The following is a 22,462-nucleotide window of genomic DNA, read 5'->3' as shown; positions in this document are numbered from 1 at the left end:
TGACTGTATGAGCCTGACGCAAGCACCTAGCCATGGCGGTGAAGTTGGTTGTGAGGTCGTTTAAGAAACTGTTATAATTTCTATGGGGTACATGACAACTCACTGAGATCAGGATTTTTTCTTGCTGCTCTACTTTGATCTCTTTCTAAGGTTCGTTTTTTATGGTAATAGCTACCATGGCTGTACACAATATTCGAAACGAGTCTCTGTTAAATCTTGAGTACGATTGTCCTCTTAAATTCCACTGCTGTTTAAGCCTCAACGATGTTTGGGTTTTTTTTCTATTGCTTTGCTGCACTGGTTTGACGTGGACATTAAAGATGACTTTAAAAATGTGCATTTTTTTTACATTTATACAATTTACATTAGTATCCCCTAATCTTTATTTCAAATTAATCTGCGGACAATCTGACAGTTTTAAAGTGGTTAAGAAAGCTGATCAATTTAACTAAATGGCTGAACTGACATTTCATTTAAAATTCAATTTAAAATAAAGAAATAGAACCACATACCCTTTCCTAAAAGTTTAATTGACCTCATTCTTTTACAAACATATCCTTGTTCAAAAAGGTTGCCAGTACATTAAAAATCAGTTTTACAGCTGCATGATTTAAGAGAGATTTTTTGGAATATTAAAGGACTAACAGGTTTTCTATAAAATGAAGCTGAATGAATATGCAGTTAACTGTTCATTAGTCCATATGGAATCATTCAAAGGACCGAGCATTCAAAAGGCGTCAATGTTCACCAGCTATAACATTATACATCGGATCCCGTTCACTTCAGCTGTTTCTTTACCCGTGTTGATAAACACGCACAATTACAAAGTATGTGGCCGCACTTTGCTTTTGATTATTTCCAAAAGAACTCCAAACGTCCCTCCATTTTGAAGATGTTCAGACATGAACATATTCTCTATATACAGTATACAAGAGTCTGTTGAGGTTTTCACAGTCGAGCCAATTAAAGGAGCTCGTTTTTTTAAATATATCTAATAAAGGTATATTGAAAGAAGTTCAGTGGAGGAATACACTACAACAGATGAGACCATGCAGTTACCCCACAACGCACTTTTTAAAATCGAAACAAAAATGATTTAAAGCTGTGCTGAAAACGAGAATTCCTTTTGTCCTTTGAAAGTAATTTCTTGCTCTTTTATCTTGTATTTCAACGGTTATTTCCCCATCAATTACCCTTCGTCAATTAAATGCACTATTTGAAATAACCTGACATTTTCCTATTTACTTTGTATTAACGGGTTTTATGGGCTGTCAATACACTGTAACTGTACAGTCATTCAGTGAATTCAATTTCTGCCACTATCGCTTCGTGCGACATCATTTTCTCATCTCCCACAGTGTCTTCAAAGCTGGGAATTTAGTTTGTAATTTTTGCAGAGCACATGGCAGTCTTTTGAAGGTGTTAATTTATGCATTTGTTCTTGGACCCATAAGATAGGAGTCATCAGGCATACAAGAGGAGCCAAAAAAAAGCATGCTCTATTTCCTAAAAACTTTTCTTTGCTCTTTTAAGAAATGCCATTAGTTCTTAAATGGTAAAGATACGATGCTTGGAAAGAGACATTCATATCATTGACCACACGGCGAAACCGCATGTACCACACGTATCTTTAAATAAGAAAATTTGTATGAACAGTAAAAAAATGTGCTATTTTTTACAACAAAAGTCCCGATGACCACGGCTGCCACACTTGGTATAAAAGCACTATGATGTCTTTTCCTAATTACCTCTTGGTCATTTCCTCCTTTTAGGCTTGTATTCTGGGTTATAAATACCCAAAGGACCAGAACTCATTTACAGAAAAAAAAATATTCTGCCTAAAGGGCCCTGTATGTGCAGCTTCATAAGCCAACCAGCCGAATCCTAAGGGACTGAGTAGTGGAATACCGAGACTTATTCGAGAGAGAAAGCAGAACTTACCTAAAGGTTAATACAAGGTATAAAGCTAAGCTGTTCTTGGGGTTTAGGGCAAGTGGTAAAAGTATTGCTTTAGTGGTGACATGCTGGTTACGTTGCTGTGTTCTTTAACTGCTTTCTCCCCATCATTGATCATGCTTGGTTACTGAACTGGTGGTGGGTTCTAGGTTTGTTTGCTTGCTAATTGTGCACGCTTTGTGTACTGCAAAAGCTCTTTACTATGGCATGTAAAGATTAACATTCTGCAACCATTTATCTTCTGTCACTGTGTTTCTAATTGTAAGCTATCTACATTCTACTCTATTCTCCGCATTCTAACAGAGACTGCACATAATAGTCTCTTTTATAGTTTATTAATGCACAACACTTTGTGAAGAATGCATTGCTTGAAAGGCACTGTTGAAAATTGATTCATATCAAATAGACAACATGGACTTAATCCAGCAGAGTCTGTAGAAAACCTTAGCCCGACAGCATGATCAATTCCCCCCCCCCAAAAAAAATCTCCTCATACATAAGAAATATAAGACAAAAGAGGCACTTTTCTATAAGCTTTTAATTTGATTCTGCAGTGGCTGTTAATTGCTAATTAGAGAGGTGCAGATATCAACTGCCTAAATTCCATAGCATTTCTTTACAAAAATTATACATCCTTAAAATAAAACAGACGTTTTTATATACCAGTCCTTGTAGTGTTGCTGAACCACCAACCATTCTGTCATTAAGAAAAACAATGAAACAGCCTATAATACTTTTATTATATTTAAAATCTTTTTTTCTTTTTAAGATAGGAAGACAAGATATACAATGCATTCACTTAATCTACAGAATAAATCTATACAGCAGAGGTGAGGAACTTGTTTCCTACTGGCCCCAAAAAAGTACACTAAAACATTGTAAGTAAAAATGAGGAAAAATATGTTCCTGCCGAAATGATTTTCCCTGTCATCCATCAGAGAGGCGGATTCTTTTTTCTGTAAAAACTAAGAGAGCTGACCCTGAATGTTGATCTTTTATTATTTATTTTACATTTACTGTAAAGGTTTAAGGTGCTGTGTTCTCTAGTTGCTAAAAGTTTCAGTCTGCACATTTTTTTTTCAAGGGAGGGGTAAATAAAATAAAAAGAACCAAAAAAACAGTTAAAAGCACTTATTGGACAGATGTTTGCATTTACTTCTGTCACAGTTTAACAAACACGTTTCACCGCTTGACAGATGATATGCATAAACTGCATTCTACTTTAAGACTGAAAGTTTATGGCAGAAAAAAAGAAAACATTCGGAAACAACCAGCTTTTCCTCCTATGGTGGCTGAGAATTTTTAAACAGCCCCCCCCCCCATCTTTCAGAGACGAGGTGCACCCATATTTTAAATCTCCATAAAAAAGTTCAGTAGTGATTAAAAAAAACTTTGTGCATTAGGAATATTTTCCTTTGTACACCTTTCCAGGTTATTACGCTATGAAACATTACAGTATTCTATACACACATACACATTAATTCCCAGTGCACTGTTCTACGTTATTAAGGTCCATAACTTTTTCTTTTTTTTGTCTTCTCCTGATCAAGGACAAAAGAGAACAAAGCATCTCGTACAAAATGAAAAGGCAACCCGGCTAATCCCAAGACAAGGGACTGGCTGCAGAGACCAGCGTCTCCCAGGAAAGTCGCAGCATCCCTGGACAGAGTAGCACGGCTTCAGAAACCCCAGAAACGTCTTTCAGCTGCATTGGCACATGGTTCCCCAAACTCCTGGGCAAAATACTGCATTCTTCCTTCCAGCACTATTGATGTGATTAGTAGCGGTAGGATTACTGTTCCAGGATTCCTGAAGACAAGCTGGTACTGTACATTCAGAAAAGGCAGTCCATTAGTGAGCACCATGTCCCATCACATCTCTAAGTGCTTTGTTTTCCAGTCGGAGGGATGCTAAGGCCGATGAAATCTGAAACGAGACAAACATTTTTAAATTGCAAGTTGGTGCTGGAGAGGCTGGGGTTGCTCTGTAATGCAATACAGTGTTCAAATAAAGAGATGACAAGAATTACTGCCTTTTCAAAAGTTCAAAATCTACAGCCTATTGCTTTTCAAAGTTTTACTCCCATTGTGCTACAAACGAACTAGAACTTTTTAAAACCAGATTAATTCATTCAAAATCAGATCGCACATCTCTAAAAAGGAGAACCTCTAATGTTCCTCTGGTGTAGGCATAAAGTAGATATGATAGAGAGTGATGAGGAAAGGCTATTTTAAAATGACAAATGCAGACACACATTGGTATATTAAAACACCTAGTCAAAGTGCATTATGATTAGAATGGGGATGAAATTATATACAAAAATCCAGAATGCAAAATAAAGGGACTATAATACTGCTGCAAATACCTTGTGTATATCCTACTATCCTCATGAACTTCCATTTCAGAGCTCTTGAACTCATTGAGTTCCTTTCGGATTGCAGCCTGAAAACGGGGGAAAAAAAGATCAGAATTGGTCAGGAGATGAAAAAGCAGGCTGTTGGCTTCAATTGAGGTGTTTCCATATATGCTTTCATATTGAGACATGCTACTTCAGCCAAATGACAAATGGCCCTTTTGCCTCTTGTGATTCTCCTGGAGAAGTTCATTTTACTTGAAGAGACTCTTTCCACTAAGGAAAAAGGTGAAGGCTGATAGCAAATTAAAATTGTATAGTCAAGACGCTGTTTTCAATGAAAAGCAGAGAAAATACATTTTCCAGTGACAGAGAAATGCACAAGAACATGCACAGATGGAAATGCATGCAGTGTTAGAAGACACCTTATTCAAGATAAACTGTATTTTAAAGTGCAGTGTTAGGCTAGTTTAACAGGTGGAAAATATAACAAAGAGACACTCAGCACGAAAGTATAATACAAAACTTCCAAACCCAGCTGTTTATACATCACCATGGCTGAAAAACTACTGAGACAGAAGGCTATTGAGCTCTGGATCGGATCCTAAAGCACAAGCTCATTTAGAATTTCACATGGACATGGGTGTGGATTCTGTATTTTATGGGATTTTCCCTGCCCTTCCTGTTTTTTCATCCCCTGGAGCACAGACTCCCTTCTCTTGATTCTTTCTCCCCAAAGAGCACATGGATTGCCCTTCACTTGATGATACCACAAGCAAACACGCCGATGATCATGAAAACATGAGCAGAAACCTGGCTTGGCAAACAAGGAGCTTGGATTTAACATAATAAGCGTCAAAGGATTGCCACCTTTATAATCTAAAACACCCAATTTGGGACTTTCTTAAAGGACAGGAGAAGAAAACTGTGGTCTTGGCTGTTGGTGAACTGCACTCTATGAACTGCGAAAGTGCAGGTTGTACCTCTAATTTTTCTTTCAAGCAACAAGAGTAAAATAAGCTGAGAAGCTTTATGCTTCCCTGGGTTATAAACCTCTGTACAATTCTGAAAAAGAACCAGTGAGTTTGGGGGTTAAAGTGGCAAACTTTCAACAGGCACAACTCGACAGTAAAAGTTAACACTTAACTTAGGCAATGCAGCACAAAAAGAACTACAAAGGACCTAAGATTTTATTTAATTTTAAATCTTATTACATTACAATTTGATGAGAGAGAGAGATGAAAAAAAGCACTCAAAGACAGCCAATGTCACGATAAAAATGGTTATGAAGCAATAACCGTTGACCTAATTACTATACACGTGTCTGGTGATACAGGATAATAAAAGCGAAATGAGCAAGTCTCGGATCATTTTTTGTCTGGCGCAAAAATACAGATGACATCCGAGGTGTGATTTCTTTTTCGGCAGGAGGAAAGGGTAGAGAGATCGGATCGAACGGTGCAGGGATCAAATATCAAGTAGGCGGAAGGGGATCTTACTTTATCCGCTGGTGTCAGCTTGGTCCAGGGTTTGTCAGCTCTGCGGTCGTAGTCATGGGCGTCTGTGACCTCCACGTACTCATGGAAGCGCAGGATCTTCCGTGCCTGCAGCTCCGCTACCGTGGGCCTCTGGCTCAGCTGGAATAGACACGGATGCATTTCAGCCCCTGCCAGGACTGGGAGGGAGGTTTCCAAAGCACACATCTCGGTTAGAGACGTCGCTGCTCTCGTTTTGCTGATTTTTCAGTGACACAAAGAAGCTTATGGCTAGCAGTTAAAATAACTGTTTCTTGAGGTAGCTCATTAGGGTAAAGGCATCTGCTTACACGCAGAATGAAATACGTACTTACTCATTTTTACATTTGAAATGTTTTGGCTTTGTATGAATTTACCTTTAAAAGTTAAATCTGAACGGCCAGAAACACAGTATATTCCAGTTCTAGTTACTACGTTTTTAGTAGACCAGTCTCACATGCTGTGAGGACACCTGTCTCTTGTCTTTCCCCATCATGGCAAGCAAAGCACTGTTCCTACCTTTCTGGTCAGTCGTCTCTTGATCTCTCGTTTCTCTGCCTGCCGATCAGCTTCATTCTTTGCTACAGGAAGAAAAGAGATCAGAGAATGACTCCAGAAAGTGATTCAGAAAAAAAGTGGCTTTAAAAAGAACCCCTTTTAATGCTTGATCCTTCTCTTAAAGCCTGATTAATCAAATTACAGTTTATCATTAGAACACTGAACTAATTGAACACGTGCACACAGAAAAGGCTAAACTGTGATTTTTAGATTTAATTAAATTGTGCAGTGCAATACTTTTAATGAGGTAATAATTTTACATCCTTCCAAAAACCCACTAACCAGACACCCCAGGACTTTCTTTACAGCCTTATGAGACCACAGGTCGAAGGGCTTCCTTCATAATGACAGCCATGCAAATTGAGTTGGTAGCTACCTACCTGTGTCCTTGGTCCTCTTCCTACACCCCTACTCAAAACTAGCTTCTCGGCTCCTTGTCCACTTATTAGTTACCTCAGCAATGACCTCCCAGAAATCTGGTATCCCACCTGTAGGCTTAAGGTCTGGTGTTATCTCACCTCCACTGAAACAAACCTGGCCAGAACCACTAGGGGCTGAGCTATCAGTCAGGGTCTGGAGAGAGGTATTTACAGAGATCTTAATGATTTAATGATGTAGTTAATGATTTCTTGAAGGCTTCTGTATCATTTGCCATCACTGAGTTAGGTTTCACTTCTATTCTTCTTGACAGAGTGACTGCAGACATACTCAAAATATGCACGGAGTCCTATTTTTTCCACGAATGTCTTTTAACCTATTGTTCAGTTTTACTCTTGGCTCACAGTTTTTTTTTGCTGAGCTTTATTTCTCCTACTATTTATGTTTTGTTATATTTATAATATTGGACATTTTTTTTTCCTTGAAAAGCACTCAGAAAATTGTACTGTTTACTATGTAATAATTTTACCCAATTTGAAACCGTCTCAGTAGTTAGTCCTATCTCTCTCAGACTTTAACTTACCTACTATACTAGTTTTTGCAGTTCCCTTCTAACAACTGTTGTCTAAACCACAAATACTGGACCATATGGTTAAAAGGTTCTTGGTAAAATATGGTAAAAAGGTGTTCTTTTTTAAGGATTTGTATCATAGTTAACTTCACAGATTTTAGAAATCTTAAATTCAGAGAGGCCTAAAAATTAAAATGGTCTCAATCAACTATTTTAATTCCCCCTTCTCTTAAGTGCAGTAAACTATGATAAAGGCAAATGTATGTATTTGCTGTACATCACCCAGCTAGAATACCAACACCAAGGGCAATTGTTGGCAAGCAATGAAAAAGCAGGAGAAACTGTGCTTAAGGTGCCAAAAGTGATATAATATTGTTTTTAAAAACATTTTGTGGGGTAATTTCACAGTACCTGGAAAATAGTTTGCATCACAGTTTGGATATGACACCTTTAGATACATGTGCAGTAACTGCAGTGATGAAACACATGCCTCAGTTTGTAATGGAACAGGCAATCTAACCATGAACTATCAAGGGACACAACGGGAAGCATGAACCATGCACAGGTCAGAAAATCTGATTAAGATGAAAGTGCATGATGTGGAAATAGAATTAATATCCTCAAACCATTTCCCACTTTCTTTGGAAGGAGAGATCGGTGTGGAGGGAGGTCTCAGCAGGTGAGATTATAAGGAGACCTGCAGATTCAGAGCCGTGCGACAGAGCTAATGAAATTAGAGGGAAAAGGATAATAAAAACTTACGCTGAAGAATATTCCTCTGCTCCAGCTCTTCAGGTGTGGGCCTCTGGCTCAACCGTCTGGAAGGGCAGAAAAGACATAATTAGTATTACTAACACTGCCACATCATATATTATTAACCCAAAGGTCAATGCCACAGAGCACCACGAAATGTACTAATTATAAAGGAATCTGGGAATGTGGCCACACATTAGTACATGTGTGGAAAAGTAAAATAATAGACTCCTCTGTCAAAGCTTTAAAAGACATTTCTAAAAAGTGGTGTTCAAGAGCTTCTTGCACGTTTATTTTTAAATCAGGAAACGGGAGAGGCAAGACCCCATATGAAGACACAAATATATTTTCATTTTTTTCATTGAATTTTCAATATCAAGTCAATCTAAGAAACACAAGAATGGAGACATGTCCAAGAGAGGGCACTACATGAATTTCAGCTGTTTATACTTGATTGAAAGGAATAATCTAATGAAATTAAATTTAATTAGTTGGAATCATTAATTAGAAACACACTGAGAAATAAACAGGATGCCTCTTAAAGCTGATATTTCAACAACAGTAACTGATTAACACTTGTTCGAATTAACTCCTTCAAAGAGCAAGGCTTAAGCATGGCTATCGTAGGTGTTGTAGTCAGACTGAATAGATAACGGAATGAACTGCTGTCCCCACAAAGCAGATCCCCAAGTTTTTAGTATGTGGGACCCAGCTATGCAATTATTTTTGCCGGCTGAGTAGAAGAATACTTCTATGCTTCCTACACCGGCTTTATCCCTCACCTCTCCAAGTGATACACCAGTGACCGCATCGGTGCTGCCCCACGCTCTGATGACCGACTAGAGCATTTCCTGCATCACTTCACCAGCTTTCACCCACCCTTTCAATTTACAATGAATATATCTTCCACTACTCTTCCGTTTCTGGGCATAAACCACTGCATTAACCATCCGCGCCTCTCAGGAACCAAAGTTTGCCAAGCTGCGAAGAAAAAAAAAGAGCTGGCACGCATCCCCATTTCTATTCAGCATGCGTGGGAGAGGGCCTGGCGAGTTGTGTCCTGTAAATCCAGCTAACACCTTGCCTGTCTGTGTGCATACAGCTCCTCCTCGGTGCCCCAGGGACTCCCACAGGTCTAGGCTAGGCCCTCCCAGCAGGCGGCTCCCTCACTGAATGTTTGCTTTTTTAAAGGTGTGACTTGAGGCCCGCCTGTAACCTGATCACACCACCCACACAGCGGAACCAAGCACATGGAGTGGGGAATGCAGCTAGCTTCTCTCTTCCCAGCCAGGAAAGGTCAAAGGCTTTTAGCTGCAGAGTGCCGGCAAAAGTATCTTCCAGCTCAATTCAAGAAGTCAGCACCACAAACATTCTGATAATGCTAAAGCAGTAACTGGCAGTTTAAGGCTTCAGAAAAAAAGGATGTATATAATTATTTAAACTAAAAAACCAGGACGTTTTTACAGACGTTTAACGGGCACCTTGTACTTGAAGGAAAATGATTCATTTAGTGTAATAAACAACGATAGTTTTAGGGATAGCATACACAACTTCAATGAACACTCATTCTAGCAAGCAGCACTTGATAATCTGGTGGGAGAACAAGCCCCTCTGTTCGGTGTAGACGGCAGGAGTGTGGCCCGCGCAGTGCTGTCGTACCGTGTGAGCGTTGTCCCGATCTGGGTACGGATGAGCTCCCACTGCTCCCTGCTCTGCCAGGTCACGGGGTTCTTGTCCTCCCGGTCTGGGGCTGACGGCCGGCTGCTCAGCTTGAGGGCCAGAGTGTCCTTGCGCTTGACCTTGCTTGCCAAGGAGCCTGCAGCACAGAAACGACCTCTCAGATCAGAAAAGGTTAACAAGCACACCTTGCAATGTAAGCCATACATTCAAAGAGGATCCTTCCAGTATGGTGGAAGCAGCATATGCATATTAACACTTATCACCTGTATAACACTACCAACACCCAAGAGTTTTTGAGCAGTCCTGCCCCGGGTAGTTCTCTCTCATTTTAACACCCTTTAATAACGTGCAATGTTATAATTCCAATACCTGATGGTATATAAAAGGTGTGACGGCATCCTTTTGCATGCTTGAAACCACAATTTTTACAGAATTATTTTATTTCAGGAATGATTTACTTGACTGGGTGCTGGTGTGTAGACATCCAAAAGCTTGTGTTCATTTTCATCTTTTAAACAAAAGTATCTGGCTTTACTTAATAAAAAAAAAACCTTTTGTAATTGAGATTAAGTTGGCCAAATTAACCATTAAAGGAAAGGAGGGGTAAAAGCCTACTGAATGAGTGGATCCTGTCTGAAGCATCATAGTCTGGGTCACTAGAGGTTTAGTTCATTGCAGCTTATCTGCCAATGATGCTGTCTCTTCAGATTGTGAGAAGTTGTAGCCGAAGGTTTCTAACCATTTACCTATAGCATTTTACATGGAAAATAAGTGAAAGGTGTTGTTAAGAAAAAATAAGTAACCGATCCATGCATAATAATTAAGAGAGGCATACTTGTTTGGGTGTCATCTTCATCCTCCTCCTCTTCATCCTCGTCTTTGTAGAGGACAGGCCCGTCCGAGTCACTCTCCTCCTCTTCGCTGCTATCGGACCCCTCCACCTCGGGGATCACGCTAACAGACAGGTTGTCGCCCACGTACCCCCTGCGGCTCCGCGGCTCCAGCTCCGGATGGGTCGGCTGCTCCTCTTCCTGCTCCTCTTCTTCCTCGAAGTCGTCATCCTCGGGGCTGAGAGGGAAGGGGTGAGAGCACTTATCAATACGGCATTGAATAAACCCGTAATTTCGACACACTGACAATAACTGTGTGTTGGAGAACGGCATGGTGGCACAGTGGTTAACAATGCTGCCTCGCAGTGCTAAAGCCCCTGGTTCAATTCCCGGAGTGCTATCTGTGTGGAGTTTGCATGTTCTCCCTGTGTTCATGTGGGTTTCCTTCAGTTGTTCCGGTTTCTCCCCCAAAGTCCAAACACATACTAGCAGGTTGACTGGTTTCTGTGAAAATTGGCCCTGGTGTATATGTGCGTGTGTTGGTATATGCCCCGTGACGGACTGGTGTCCCACCCAGGGTGTATCCTGCCTTGCGCCTGTTGTTTGCTGGGATAGACGGTTCCACTGTGTCGCTGTATTGGGTAAACCAGTTAGAGAACAGATGGATGGAATATAACTACGTCCAGCTGAATTAACCCACTAGACTAGCTTCTTGAATTCCTTGGGATACTAGGAATGACTTGACACTGCCCAAGCCTGCGTGTAAAAATGGTTTTGCTCTTAAGAGAAACAAGGCAGCCAAGACAGTACTCACAGTTTGAGGGGCTCGATGGTGACGGGAAGGGAGCGCACACGGGTGGCGGGGTCGTTCTGGACCTCGGGGGTGGTCTCAAAGAGCAGGGAGTGGGCCCGCTGGGAGCCGTCGGGATTAGGCACGGCCGGGCCGGGGCTGTTGAGCGCCCGCTGGATCATGATGTGCAAGGGCACGGCCGGCTGGCGCGCAGACTCCGGGGCGGGGCTCGGCGGGGTGTGCTGGACCTGCGGGACGGCCTGGGGCTGGCTCGGCAGGGCGATGGGCGGCAGCGGAGGGGGGTGGGTGCGAGGCGGAGAGGGGGGAATGTGCGCGGGCAGCTGTGGGGAGGGGGGAGCCGGGGGCGGCTGGGAGGCCTGGGCGTTGGTGTCCTCCGGCGGGGGGGCGGCCGTGGCGGCGGGAGTCGAGGGCTCCTCGGGGTTTCGCTTGGTGACGGGGGTGGTCCTCTTCGGAGGTAGAGGCGGGGATGGCTTTGCTGGCACTAGAGTGCCCCCACCAGCTGCCTGTGAAAGCTCAGCTGTGCACAAGAAGAAAAACAACATCCAGACCAATGATATGAACTGCATGGCCCAGTGGAAGATGGCTGATGACTGCAGGGTGGACAAGCACTACTGAGTCAACATGTTAATTTCAGGTGTGCGCACTAGTCAAAGCAAAAACATTACAAGTTAGAAAAAAAACATGCTGAGTCACTTAACCCCTTAAACTGCTTCTTATAACAGCTTCAGCAATCTTCACACATAAGCACACGGATTATCCAGTGAGAAAATCAGTTTAAGGGGACAAGGTGCATGATCTGAGGAATGCAAGCAAATGTTTAAGCTTCGCAAGGATGATTAAAATGAATCTGACTTTTTTTACGCAGACTGTTGCGGTCTTAGCGTTTCAAGAAGTTCCGATAAACTGTAACCAAGGATGATTTGCTAAGGAAACCTGACTTTAAAACTACTTTCATGATTATGACAAATTAATTAATCAGCAAAGGAACAAGTAATAGGTTTATTCCATGCTGAAAAAAAGAAGAAAGAGAACACAACGTTTCGGCCGTGGAGCCTTCTTCAGGTGTGTGCTCAGGTGTGTCACACCTGAAGAAGGCTCCACGGCCGAAACGTTGTGTTCTCTTTCTTCTTTTTTTCAGCATGGAATAAACCTATTACTTGTTCCTTTGCAGCCTACGCATGCTGACGCAGCTACCCACCTGAATTAAACTTTTTGGTTCCAAACTGTAAATACATGTCTGTTGCAAATCAGAATCTTGAAAATGGAATCAATGTAAATATTCTAGCTAAAATCAAACAGCACCTTTAACGTCTCATCCAAAGTTCAAGTCATTTTAAAACGGAGCTGGGCCAGTGGGCGTTTTGACAAACACTAACAAATCACGCAGCATTGCCACTCCACGTCCGAGAAGTCATCTCATTTCAAGTTAATAGCATGCCATGAAGTCACAGCTGTGGGGTTATCATGCCATCAATCTGCATGCTGTCGCGTACGCAGCATCGCTTACAGTGCGTCATCCATGCAGCCTCGTAAAAACACTCCGGAACAGAAAGGCTCTGTAGGTCTCTTTAGGCGTAAGTATTAGTTCGTCTCTGGTACATGAAACAAGCTGCAGATGTGTCAGCCAAAAAAAATAAAAAATAAAGATGGAATTCCCTGGTGAGTGAGGGAAGCAGCTGGAGGCCGGACGCCGTCGCCATGGCGAGCGGTGGCGCCCACCTGCCCTTTACCTGAACGGGGGGCTCCAGCCCGTCTGCAGAGATACACAGGCAGGGAGAGGTACGCGTCGTACTCGGCCTCACGTTTCCAGCACGACCAGTACAGAGGGAAGGAAACGTTTTCGCCCCTGTGCAACGTTGAGGCTAGCAAAAACGAGTCAAGAGGTTTTCTCGGCGTTAGGGTGGCGTGAAGCTTCCGGGGGTGGCGGTAAAATCTGTGGAATGTTCCTTTTAGACAATCGTCACGCCGACTTTATTTTAATATCAGGTTCATGTCACATTTGCGAGACTGTGTGACCTGACAGCCATACAGCTCAGACAGCACAGGAAATATTGTCAAGGGTAAGTACCTTGATTTAACCTGTGTCTGGGGGACATTCTAATGTCCTCTGAGAGGCTGTTCCACACACTGCCCGAGAAACTAAAGGCTGCTCTACTTTTCTCTGGGGGAAGACATATGTGGAGCGTTATTATATTACTATTTTTGGAAGATGGATTTCAAGGTGCATTTTAGGCTGGATCACAGAGTGTGGGTCAAGATGATTCACAGATCAGGAGGTATGCTGCTCAGAAGTCCATTCTGTAAGTCAATGTCCCCACTCCAACCAAAAAGAGTCATGTCGGCTATATTACAGGTCCCTGGGATATAGTTATATACGGGCCCTAAGGATATTTGCAGTTATAAGGTTGTATTAGTATTGAAAATATAGCTTATCCCATAAAGCTGTGCTAAGAAACTCTATGGTCCTGTCTCTGAAGTTTAACTCAGTGGATCCTTACTACACTGCAACTATACAGCCGTAAATTGTTTGCATAAATAAATGAGACCTTTTCCTACAGGTTCTTTGTCTTTGCATTGCACAAGACATTTAAAAACACTTTACAGTTAAAAACGTGCAAACAAAACAGATAAAATAGGATGAAGAACAGAAACAGGCTGATTAAGAAGGGAACATGAGAGCACTACAATCCAGCTTCTTAAACAAACCTTATTTCCCCAATACAGAACAGCGTCTGGCTAACCTTGTCCCCAGAGACCATGAGTGATGGAAAAAAAAAAAGTCTCCTCTTGTGATTTTTGCACCAGAGATAACAGCTGTTGAAACAGCGGGCAAATCCTAGCTGGACAACACCCATGCCTCAAATGGGAATGTCTAATTCTGATCCGACTGCAGCAAGTGCGTGGGTGGGTGTGAACTTGTTTTCCTGAGCAAGTGTGCACATGCTCAGACATCATATTCGGAGCACAACACATTGCCTGCAGTCTAGCATGTTTTGAAATTAAAACAGCTGTGACATGCTGAGAACACAGTGGCTACTGAACCTACCGATCACAGCACAAAATAAGCCTGTCTTTAAGCTAAGATTCTCTCCCCATTATTTATGGACTTCAGAATTAATACGCAGAAAGGAAAACCGATTCAAAGTCTGTGAAAAACACATCGCTACCAAACACATACCCTGTTAAAGGAGCTAGTCCGACAACAATGCAAACATGACTACTACAATTTTAAACTGGGCTGCAATTTACATATTCTGATTCTGTGGGCAAGCAGAAACCAATCATGTTTTTTTCCCATAATGTGATGTTTGAAATTCCTCCTCGGATCATGACATTCTTGTTTTTTTAGGCTTTTGCCTTCTGACTACACTTTGACTTTCTTCCAGCTTCATTTTGTTTCTTTCCTTCTTTCATTTTCAAAGGTCATATATCACTTCATTTACTCTCCATTTTTACATGCACTACTGATGTGCCAACAAGCATACCAAATCACAGGTACAGTATTTTCTGTGGTATGAGGGGATTAGACCACTTTGAATCTTCTGTACATTATTCTTTCTTTTGCAATCAAATCACAAATAATTATGCAACGATTTCCCAGGTGAAAAGGCAGGGGAGTTTTCATGTTGAAGATAAAATTACATGAAAAGGCAAATAGTACCATAATCTCTTGCTTGCAAGCATAGAACAAGTTAATTCTATGACAAAACACTTAAAAAGTGCAAGTCCAGATTCTAGATGAACATAAGATGGGATATAAAGATGGTATTTTATGGAAGTTTGTTCTGTATATTTTGACTACTAATTTTATGAGTATAATTTCTGAACAGTTTCTGGCAAGAGAAAGTGCAGCCTTCATGAGTACTTTGTATATAATAATGCACTGACATCAAGCACTCCACTGTAAGTCCTCCAAAACCTAGAGAGTCGACCACAGGGTGGAACTCAAATCCACAAACTGCACAGCAAACACTGGCAAAGACTACACACAAACTAAGGTAAATTTCCTCCATTCAGTCTGTAACACAACTGCCAAGCCAACGATGTTGGGGGTCGTTGCTATTTAACACATTTAACACATCCAATGAATCCCACAGGTCCTGGACTGGGTGGTGGCAGTCAATCATGTCTTGCATTTCCATCATATTTCTGATCACAAAGCACATAGGTGGAGCGACACTTTGTCCACCACCGAAAAGCAGCGCCCACCTGGGTGAAGCCTTGTGGCCGGAGAGAAGCTGCTTCATCAGCTGATGGCCAGAGACACAGTAGGCTCTGCACTGAGCCAAGACTGAAGCAGGACGGCCTGAGTGGCACTTGCCAAGTGCAGAGGAACACTACTTTGTTGACGGTTGAAGGGATTATGTTGCTGTAACAACCGGTAAAGCAGGTCTCAAAATGTGGTCACCATAGCCACTCAGGCATCGACTTTTAACAAAGTTTAACAAAGAGGGGCTCCTGATGTTGACATGAATCACCAAAACAATGACATTCCATACACAGATATCACAAACTAACTAGGTTTGTTGTCCTGCCTGTATAAATGCATTCAACCATCACCAAATGAAAGATGATGCCCAGATACCACAGAAAATACCACACTTTGCTACTATTCATGGAGTTGCAGCCCTTCAGTCATGCCTCCCAGTGACTCTGAATCATCACGCTACCATTCTAAGTGTCCAATGACTTAATCATGTTTATGGGTCTGTCATGGTGCCTGGATGGGTTTGTCTTTGCTGTTGGGAAGCGATATCTCAAATGTTTTTTCCAAAACTGACTCTCCTGTCACTGGGGTGGTCACAGGTGCTTCCTGCTTCTGAAACCTTGCGACTGTGCACATTGGATGAGTGTTTTTCCACTGCGTTTGTGGATGAATTGCACAGCGATTAAAACTGGCAAACCTCTCTGCTATTTAAGCATTATCAATACGTGTACGTTATCTACTATGCCCTTCGAACAACCAAACTTCCTAACACACAGGCTTGAAAGGGGATGTGATCTATAACATTTTACATGCTCATCACAACCTCCTGCACTATTACACTCAATCAGGTTAGTAAGCATTGCAGAGGCTTATATTGAGGGACCTTACAACCAACAGATGGAGATCATAAAGAGAGCAACAGTAGTACATTAAAACACAATAATTCAAGCATAATTTTAAGCATAAATAAACGAAAAGAAGCTTTCTCTGCAAGTTTCTAACAAAGACAATCTGCTCATGAGCTCTGCAAACGAGAGCATGAAATAGCTGCAGTGGTGGGCAGTCAGGGCTGTCAGGAGTGCTGTAGGAGGGCAGGGCCTCCTGTAATGCACAGCTGCTGTCGCCGCAACAGTTCATTTTAACAAGAGCGCTCGGTCTCTGTTTTGTGGCTGCAGGCACACTTACCTATCAGCGCAGGGTTGCTATTCCTGTTTATAGGCTTGGGTGGCGGGACGGGGGGCTGCTTGGCAGGTGCAGGGGCGGCAGGGGTGCTGCTTGGAGCAGGAGGATTAGTGCTAGCAGAGGAAACAGTCCTAGCGGGCTTGGTGCCCGAGCCAGCAGAGGAAGTAGAAGATGAGGAGAAGGTGGAAGAGGAGGAGGCAGTGGTGGTGGCGGCGGATGAGGGGGCAGCGCCGGTGGGGTTCTTGTGCATGCCGTGATCTTTCACCGGCCCGTCGCCTCCAGCCTCCTGCACCGGGGAGACCATCAGCCACTTGGGGGGCAGGATGGGCTGTTTGGGGGGCAGCGGCTCTCGCAGGGTGTCTCTGGGCGGCTCGCTCTCAGAGGCCGGCCGGCTCCCGTTCGACTCTGCGGGCGGCCGCGTGGCAACGAGACAAGAAGACACACAGACAAGCAGTCAGACGGAGCGCAGACATGCACACACTGCAAAGCCCCCCCCACTTCTGAACCTTCTCAAACGAAAAGTTCTGGGAGATCAACACATCAAACGAGAAGAAAATGAGGGTTTGTGTGTTTGTGATTTAGTTCATAAGCAGCAACCCTCTAGGTAACATCCTACCCTATACATCAATTCACATCCTCACAAAATTAAACCTCAAAAAGAGGCATCCGAACAAATCTCATATCACAATCCTTTATAGCTAGCAAAAGATTTTGAGAAGTCTCTCAAAATGATTAGTTTTGGAATAACCCGACTATTCTAGGCCCCATGTTCTTTCTATTCTTTTTTTAATCTATCTAATCCATTCTTCAAAACTAATGTTTTTTATCTTAAAATAGAGAACAGTGGGTATAACAGCTTTATCATTATGACATACCCGACATTCAAAACTAGGTCAGCAAGCAAGAATACTGCTGCACCTAGAAAAAACGAGTTGTCTGCTGTATGCAATGGGACAAGTCTATAGTAGATTTTTAACAACCAACAGCCAAAAATCAATCTTTTTGTGGGTATCTAATTCTTTGCTCTATTTGCTAGCATGAATAGGGCTGGTTTTGAAAGGAAAAGATGTTGAATGTCAGTCAACACCACAATTTCAAAATAACGATGAGACTTAGAGCAACACGAGATCAATAAAGCAAGCTGTTAAGATTTAGTGGTGCTCAGCAGAAATGCTGAATGTTAAGCAGTGAGTGGCTATACAGGAACAAAAAGCAACATTGTAAAACCAGTTAGAGCTGACTTTGGAAGGAAAAATTAATTCAATGACCATCTATCAGGAAGCGGTCTGTCCCATTGGGATTAACCTGCAGTGCCTTTTCTTTAAAGAAAGCTTACACTGGGCTTGACAGACTCCCATTTAACAAAAGCCAGCAAATCGTGGCCATTTTAATTATGAGGTTTCCTGGAATCTAGAATTGGACATTACGGAAAGCCCAGTTTAGGAGCTGTTATACAACAGACATATAGGCAGCACAGTTATAGGATGCAACAAATAGCCCCTGTCCAAACCGGCAAGATCCCAGCCAAGAAATACACACCAGCTCTGCAGAGAGGCAGGCATTACATCACCATCACCACCATCACTTTTCTGAGGAACCCCTGACAGGGGAATGAATAGAAAAATCCCCAAAAACCCTGGAGATAGAACTTTCACAAAGAAACTGCATGACAATTAGGCCTTACCTTTCCCCCGATTATTTTTTTTTTGGGGGGGGGGGGGGGGGGGGGAAGGCAAGCATTAGTTCAAATCAGGTTTTAGTTTTAAGATTCTGAGAAACTTTGCTTTTGCTTCCAAAACAAAAATCGAAAGAAACCCACTTGCAACATATCAGAACTGCTGAGAGTTCATAATAATGTACGGGAAATTACAAATACACACGGTATGTTTGACAACAAAGCAGCTTCATTAATCTGAAAAAAAACCCAACAACTAGCATTTCGGAGATGTTTCGCAATTGCGAATTAAGCAGCTTTTGAAAGCTAAGCTGAAGGAGATCCGTTGAGAACCCAGCTCATGCTCCGATGCTCCTTCCACCACACGAGACCTCGGATTCCGACTTAAACTCAAGGAAGGGGCCGGGAGGGAGACGACTCCGGGAACTAGGTGCTGATCCCACGTGACCCATCCCCTCGCTCACCTCGTCGAAGCCTGCCATCCTCGTCGGAGGGCTGCTTGGGCAGAGTGCCCTTCTTGTCGGCCTCCGAGTAGGGCCGCATCTTCCTGCCTTCCTCCGAGGGCACCTTCTGCAAGCTCAGCTTCTTGTCTGCCTCCGAGTGGGGCCGAACCCGCTTCCCTTCCTCCGTGGGCCTGTGGACGGCCGGCTTCTTTTCCACCTCCACATGGGGCCGGCTGCGCCGGTTCTCCTCCTGGACGGGGGCCCTGGGGAGGGTCGACTTCTTCTCTCCATCAGAAGATATCCGGACCTTCCTGCCGTTCTCCCCCTGCGGCAGCCACGAGGGGTTGGCTTTGATCTCTAACTCCGAGGGGGGGCGGCCCTGCTCTGAGCTCTTGCCCCCTCCCACAGGCACCGTGTGGCCGTTTTTCATTGTGGGGTGCTTGGAGCTGTTCACGTCCTCCCCTTCTGCAGACAGGCAGAGAGACAGAAAAAACCCACACAGGCCCGTAGTAGAATTGAGGAACAAACTCAATCAAGCTCCCTGGAGCTCTAAAAACCTTCACCAGCAACGGCTGAATTCTGCACATCAATCATGAACAGGGCAGCTTTAACGAAGTTAAAATAATTCTGTTAGGGGAGGCAAATCAAAGCCGGCTTAGACTCAGGTCTGGTCTGTCAAACAACTTGCATCTGTTTGCTTTACAAGAGAAATAGCCACATTCAAAAACACTCTACCTCAATGCTTGTGTTCAATTTATTTTTGCTCATGTATAATATAAATAATTATATAAGCTCCACGTTAACAGTTCATTTTTCCAAAATGTTTCAAAAATAACTCTTTCCCCACACTTCTACATCTTTAGTGTACCCTACAAAATATCTTCTTAAAAGGTGCAAAAACAGGCATGTTGATTTTGCAAAGAAGACTTCATTCATTTGTGATCTTCTATGTGTGTGGCTTAACCATTTGACACTCCATCCAGAGCACTGGTTTGGCTTTTTAATCCAGATATCAGTGGATCAGATCTGGGGCATGTTAACTCCCCATATGCAATGCTGCTTGTGGTGGTGGGGCTTGTAACTGTTGAGGTGTGCAGCAGATGTTACCTGTACAAGTGTACCTTATTGCACAAAACTACAATTACAGCATTATCAGAGACAGGACATTTCATTTCCCAACTAGCTCTGAAAGCAGCATTGTAGTTTTGACACGTAACAATATAACACAATGTTTCAGAGAATGAGTACAGTGATCTGTTTGTGTGATGGTCACAGAAGAAATTGCCAAATTGTAGAAAAAAAAGATGTGCTTATTAAGACAACAATATTTCTTGGTATAACTCATGCAGTGGTGCACTGACATCTCACGTTCTCTTACCATTATCTGGAATCTCCTTTAGCACACCCTTGTCTATCAGCTCCTGCCTGGGCTTCCTCATCGAGATCTTTCTTTCCAAAACTGCGCACACAGAGGACATTGATTAGAACCTGAACTAGATTTATTTACTGTTTTTTTTTCTTAAAATAAGAAAGTGGCTATTAGTTGACTATTAACAAGATTTAATACCACTCAGGAGACGGGGTAAGTATCAGGTTGTGTCAAAAGGGCTTCAGTGGGCCACAGGACGATGTGGGTTTCTGTTAATCAGCAGCTTCCATACCCAGTAGGGTAAATGCAAGCATGCAGTGATCAGACAGCTGTTTCAGTACTTCATTTCCCACTACAGGGGAAAGAGGTGGATTGCTCTGACAATGCATATTTCAGCTGGGACATGCAGAGTTCTTATTCTTCCTGCACCGACATGCACAATTAAATAAAAAGAGAAAAAGTCACTTGTCTCAGACTTTTGATCCTTTGCTAACAAAGTCTGAATTGCCACTCTTATGTTTTAGGTTGTTTTTGTGTCAATTCTTCAAGAGACAAAGGAAATCGTGTTTAGGAAAGTAAAAGCAGGGCATAACCGTGAGACTTACTCTTGTCACACAATTTGGAAACAAAATGCTAAACAATCACATCAAAGTACCTTCCGAAGTTTCCTTAAACTTCTCACTGCTTTTCTTCTTCCTCCACTTCCAGGGTTTGAAAATTTTGCCGAAGTTGGAGAACTTGCCCTTGCGTCTGGAGGGAGGGGTGCTGTCCCCAGAATTTCCCCCATCACTCCCTGGTGTATTGAGCTGGTTGTCGACTTCATCATCTTGGGGAAAAATGAAGACAAGAGCGGGATTAGGCACAGATTCCAGCTGCTTCATCCGGTAAAACTATGGACGAATCTGTACACTCCAGATGTCGTGAATTATCACTAAGCACAGGATCACATTTAGAAGCACATACTTTCGCCACCCATTGAGCAAAGCATGTGCACCACATCTCCTGAAATCACTGGGATTTACCCTCTTTTGGATGTGAATTAAATAACGCTGGCATGATGTTCACCACAACAAGCTGAACATAGAGCTTAGAATTGCCTGACCAAAATTACACACACTGACCTTTTGGACGAATATTTTTACACATGACTATAAAGATAAGGCATCATTTCTAGAAATACTATATATTCATTATCAGGATAAAGGACTACCTTCAGTACCCTGCTTTATGCATTTATTTACTGCTATACATTACAGGACTACAATAAGAATGTATGTCTAGCTTGACAATGTTTCTGACTATGTTAATGTACCCTTACTTAATTTGTTTCATTACTCAGATTTGCCCAACAGCATCATTAAATGAGTAGCAGCACAATATGGCATATGGAATTATATACTAAGACCTGCATAGTTTAAAGAACCACTCAATTTAGGGATGCACGTATATCTCAACACCCTATTTGTCATATACAGTTGGAGATGGAAACTAGATAACTGCAAGAATGTTACAGCTCTGAAGAATACCAAGCAAAAGACCACATGACTTGGCAGCACCTTTGTGGTTCTAAATAACAAAATGCCTTTGTACAACATCTGAGGTCTAAACAAAATACCTTTAATATATACCAAGAATAAAGGTGCTACACGAAAAAAACCTGCCCTTACATCAAACTCTAGTATTTGAGTCTCAACACATCAGTTATTTATACAGTAGCGTTTAAGCATGAAAACTGGTTTCCAATCTGTTTTAAGGACTTTTTCCTTGTTTAATGTGGTAAGTAATAAGTGGTTACACAATTCTATGGATTTAAAGGCTATCGGATTAGAACAGTCTTGACTGCAAAGTAAAAAAGGGCTAAACTTAATTTCCTGAGAATTCCAAAGACTAAAACTTAATTAAACTAAAACGTTTATATATTTTAAATGAATAAATTAAGCTGCAACACTAAAATGTGTTACTCAACTAAGATTGATTATAGTCAGAATTTAGTTGACTAGACTAAATTAAAGTTTGTGACTAAATATGTAACACTTCAGTCGACTTGACTAAGGCTACATCTAATCAAAAGCTGGTAACTAACCCCGAATCAAAATGGTTATGGAATATTAAAGTAATTCCTTTCCTTGATCTGACAAGTACTACTTAGAATTTTATTAACAAAACAACACCTCCCTATCTT

At 42.2% G+C, this 22,462-nt stretch overlaps 1 protein-coding gene across 14 annotated transcripts in view; it reads right to left on the bottom strand.

The window, feature by feature from the left end:
* Positions 1-2,476: 2,476 nt before the first annotated feature.
* phactr4b (phosphatase and actin regulator 4b) overlaps positions 2,477-22,462 on the bottom strand; it is a 48,243-nt gene continuing 28,257 nt past the window's right edge. For 7 of the 14 annotated variants that reach the window (XM_088933277.1, XM_088933279.1, XM_088933274.1 and 4 more), the window contains 13 exons: positions 20,936-21,106; positions 20,290-20,370; positions 18,933-19,376; positions 16,797-17,198; positions 13,135-13,266; positions 11,408-11,921; positions 10,599-10,831; positions 9,743-9,899; positions 8,093-8,148; positions 6,343-6,404; positions 5,809-5,946; positions 4,322-4,398; positions 2,477-3,882 (listed from right to left, as the gene is read on the bottom strand). In XM_088933277.1, coding sequence (XP_088789403.1) covers positions 3,867-3,882; positions 4,322-4,398; positions 5,809-5,946; positions 6,343-6,404; positions 8,093-8,148; positions 9,743-9,899; positions 10,599-10,831; positions 11,408-11,921; positions 13,135-13,266; positions 16,797-17,198; positions 18,933-19,376; positions 20,290-20,370; positions 20,936-21,106 — 2,483 coding nt within the window. In that variant the 3' untranslated portion in view covers positions 2,477-3,866. Of the gene's footprint in view, positions 3,883-4,321; positions 4,399-5,808; positions 5,947-6,342; positions 6,405-6,696; positions 6,877-8,092; positions 8,149-9,742; positions 9,900-10,598; positions 10,832-11,407; positions 11,922-13,134; positions 13,267-16,796; positions 17,199-18,932; positions 19,377-20,289; positions 20,371-20,935; positions 21,107-22,462 lie in introns of those variants that run through there. The other 7 variants (XM_088933283.1, XM_088933285.1, XM_088933281.1 and 4 more) reach the window with 2 other exon arrangements.

The sequence above is a fragment of the Atractosteus spatula genome, chromosome 14 (genome assembly GCF_055471065.1).
Source record: "Atractosteus spatula isolate fAtrSpa1 chromosome 14, fAtrSpa1.hap1, whole genome shotgun sequence".
In the NCBI taxonomy this organism is placed as follows: domain Eukaryota; kingdom Metazoa; phylum Chordata; class Actinopteri; order Semionotiformes; family Lepisosteidae; genus Atractosteus; species Atractosteus spatula.
This window is presented reverse-complemented; position numbering and strand designations above follow the sequence as displayed.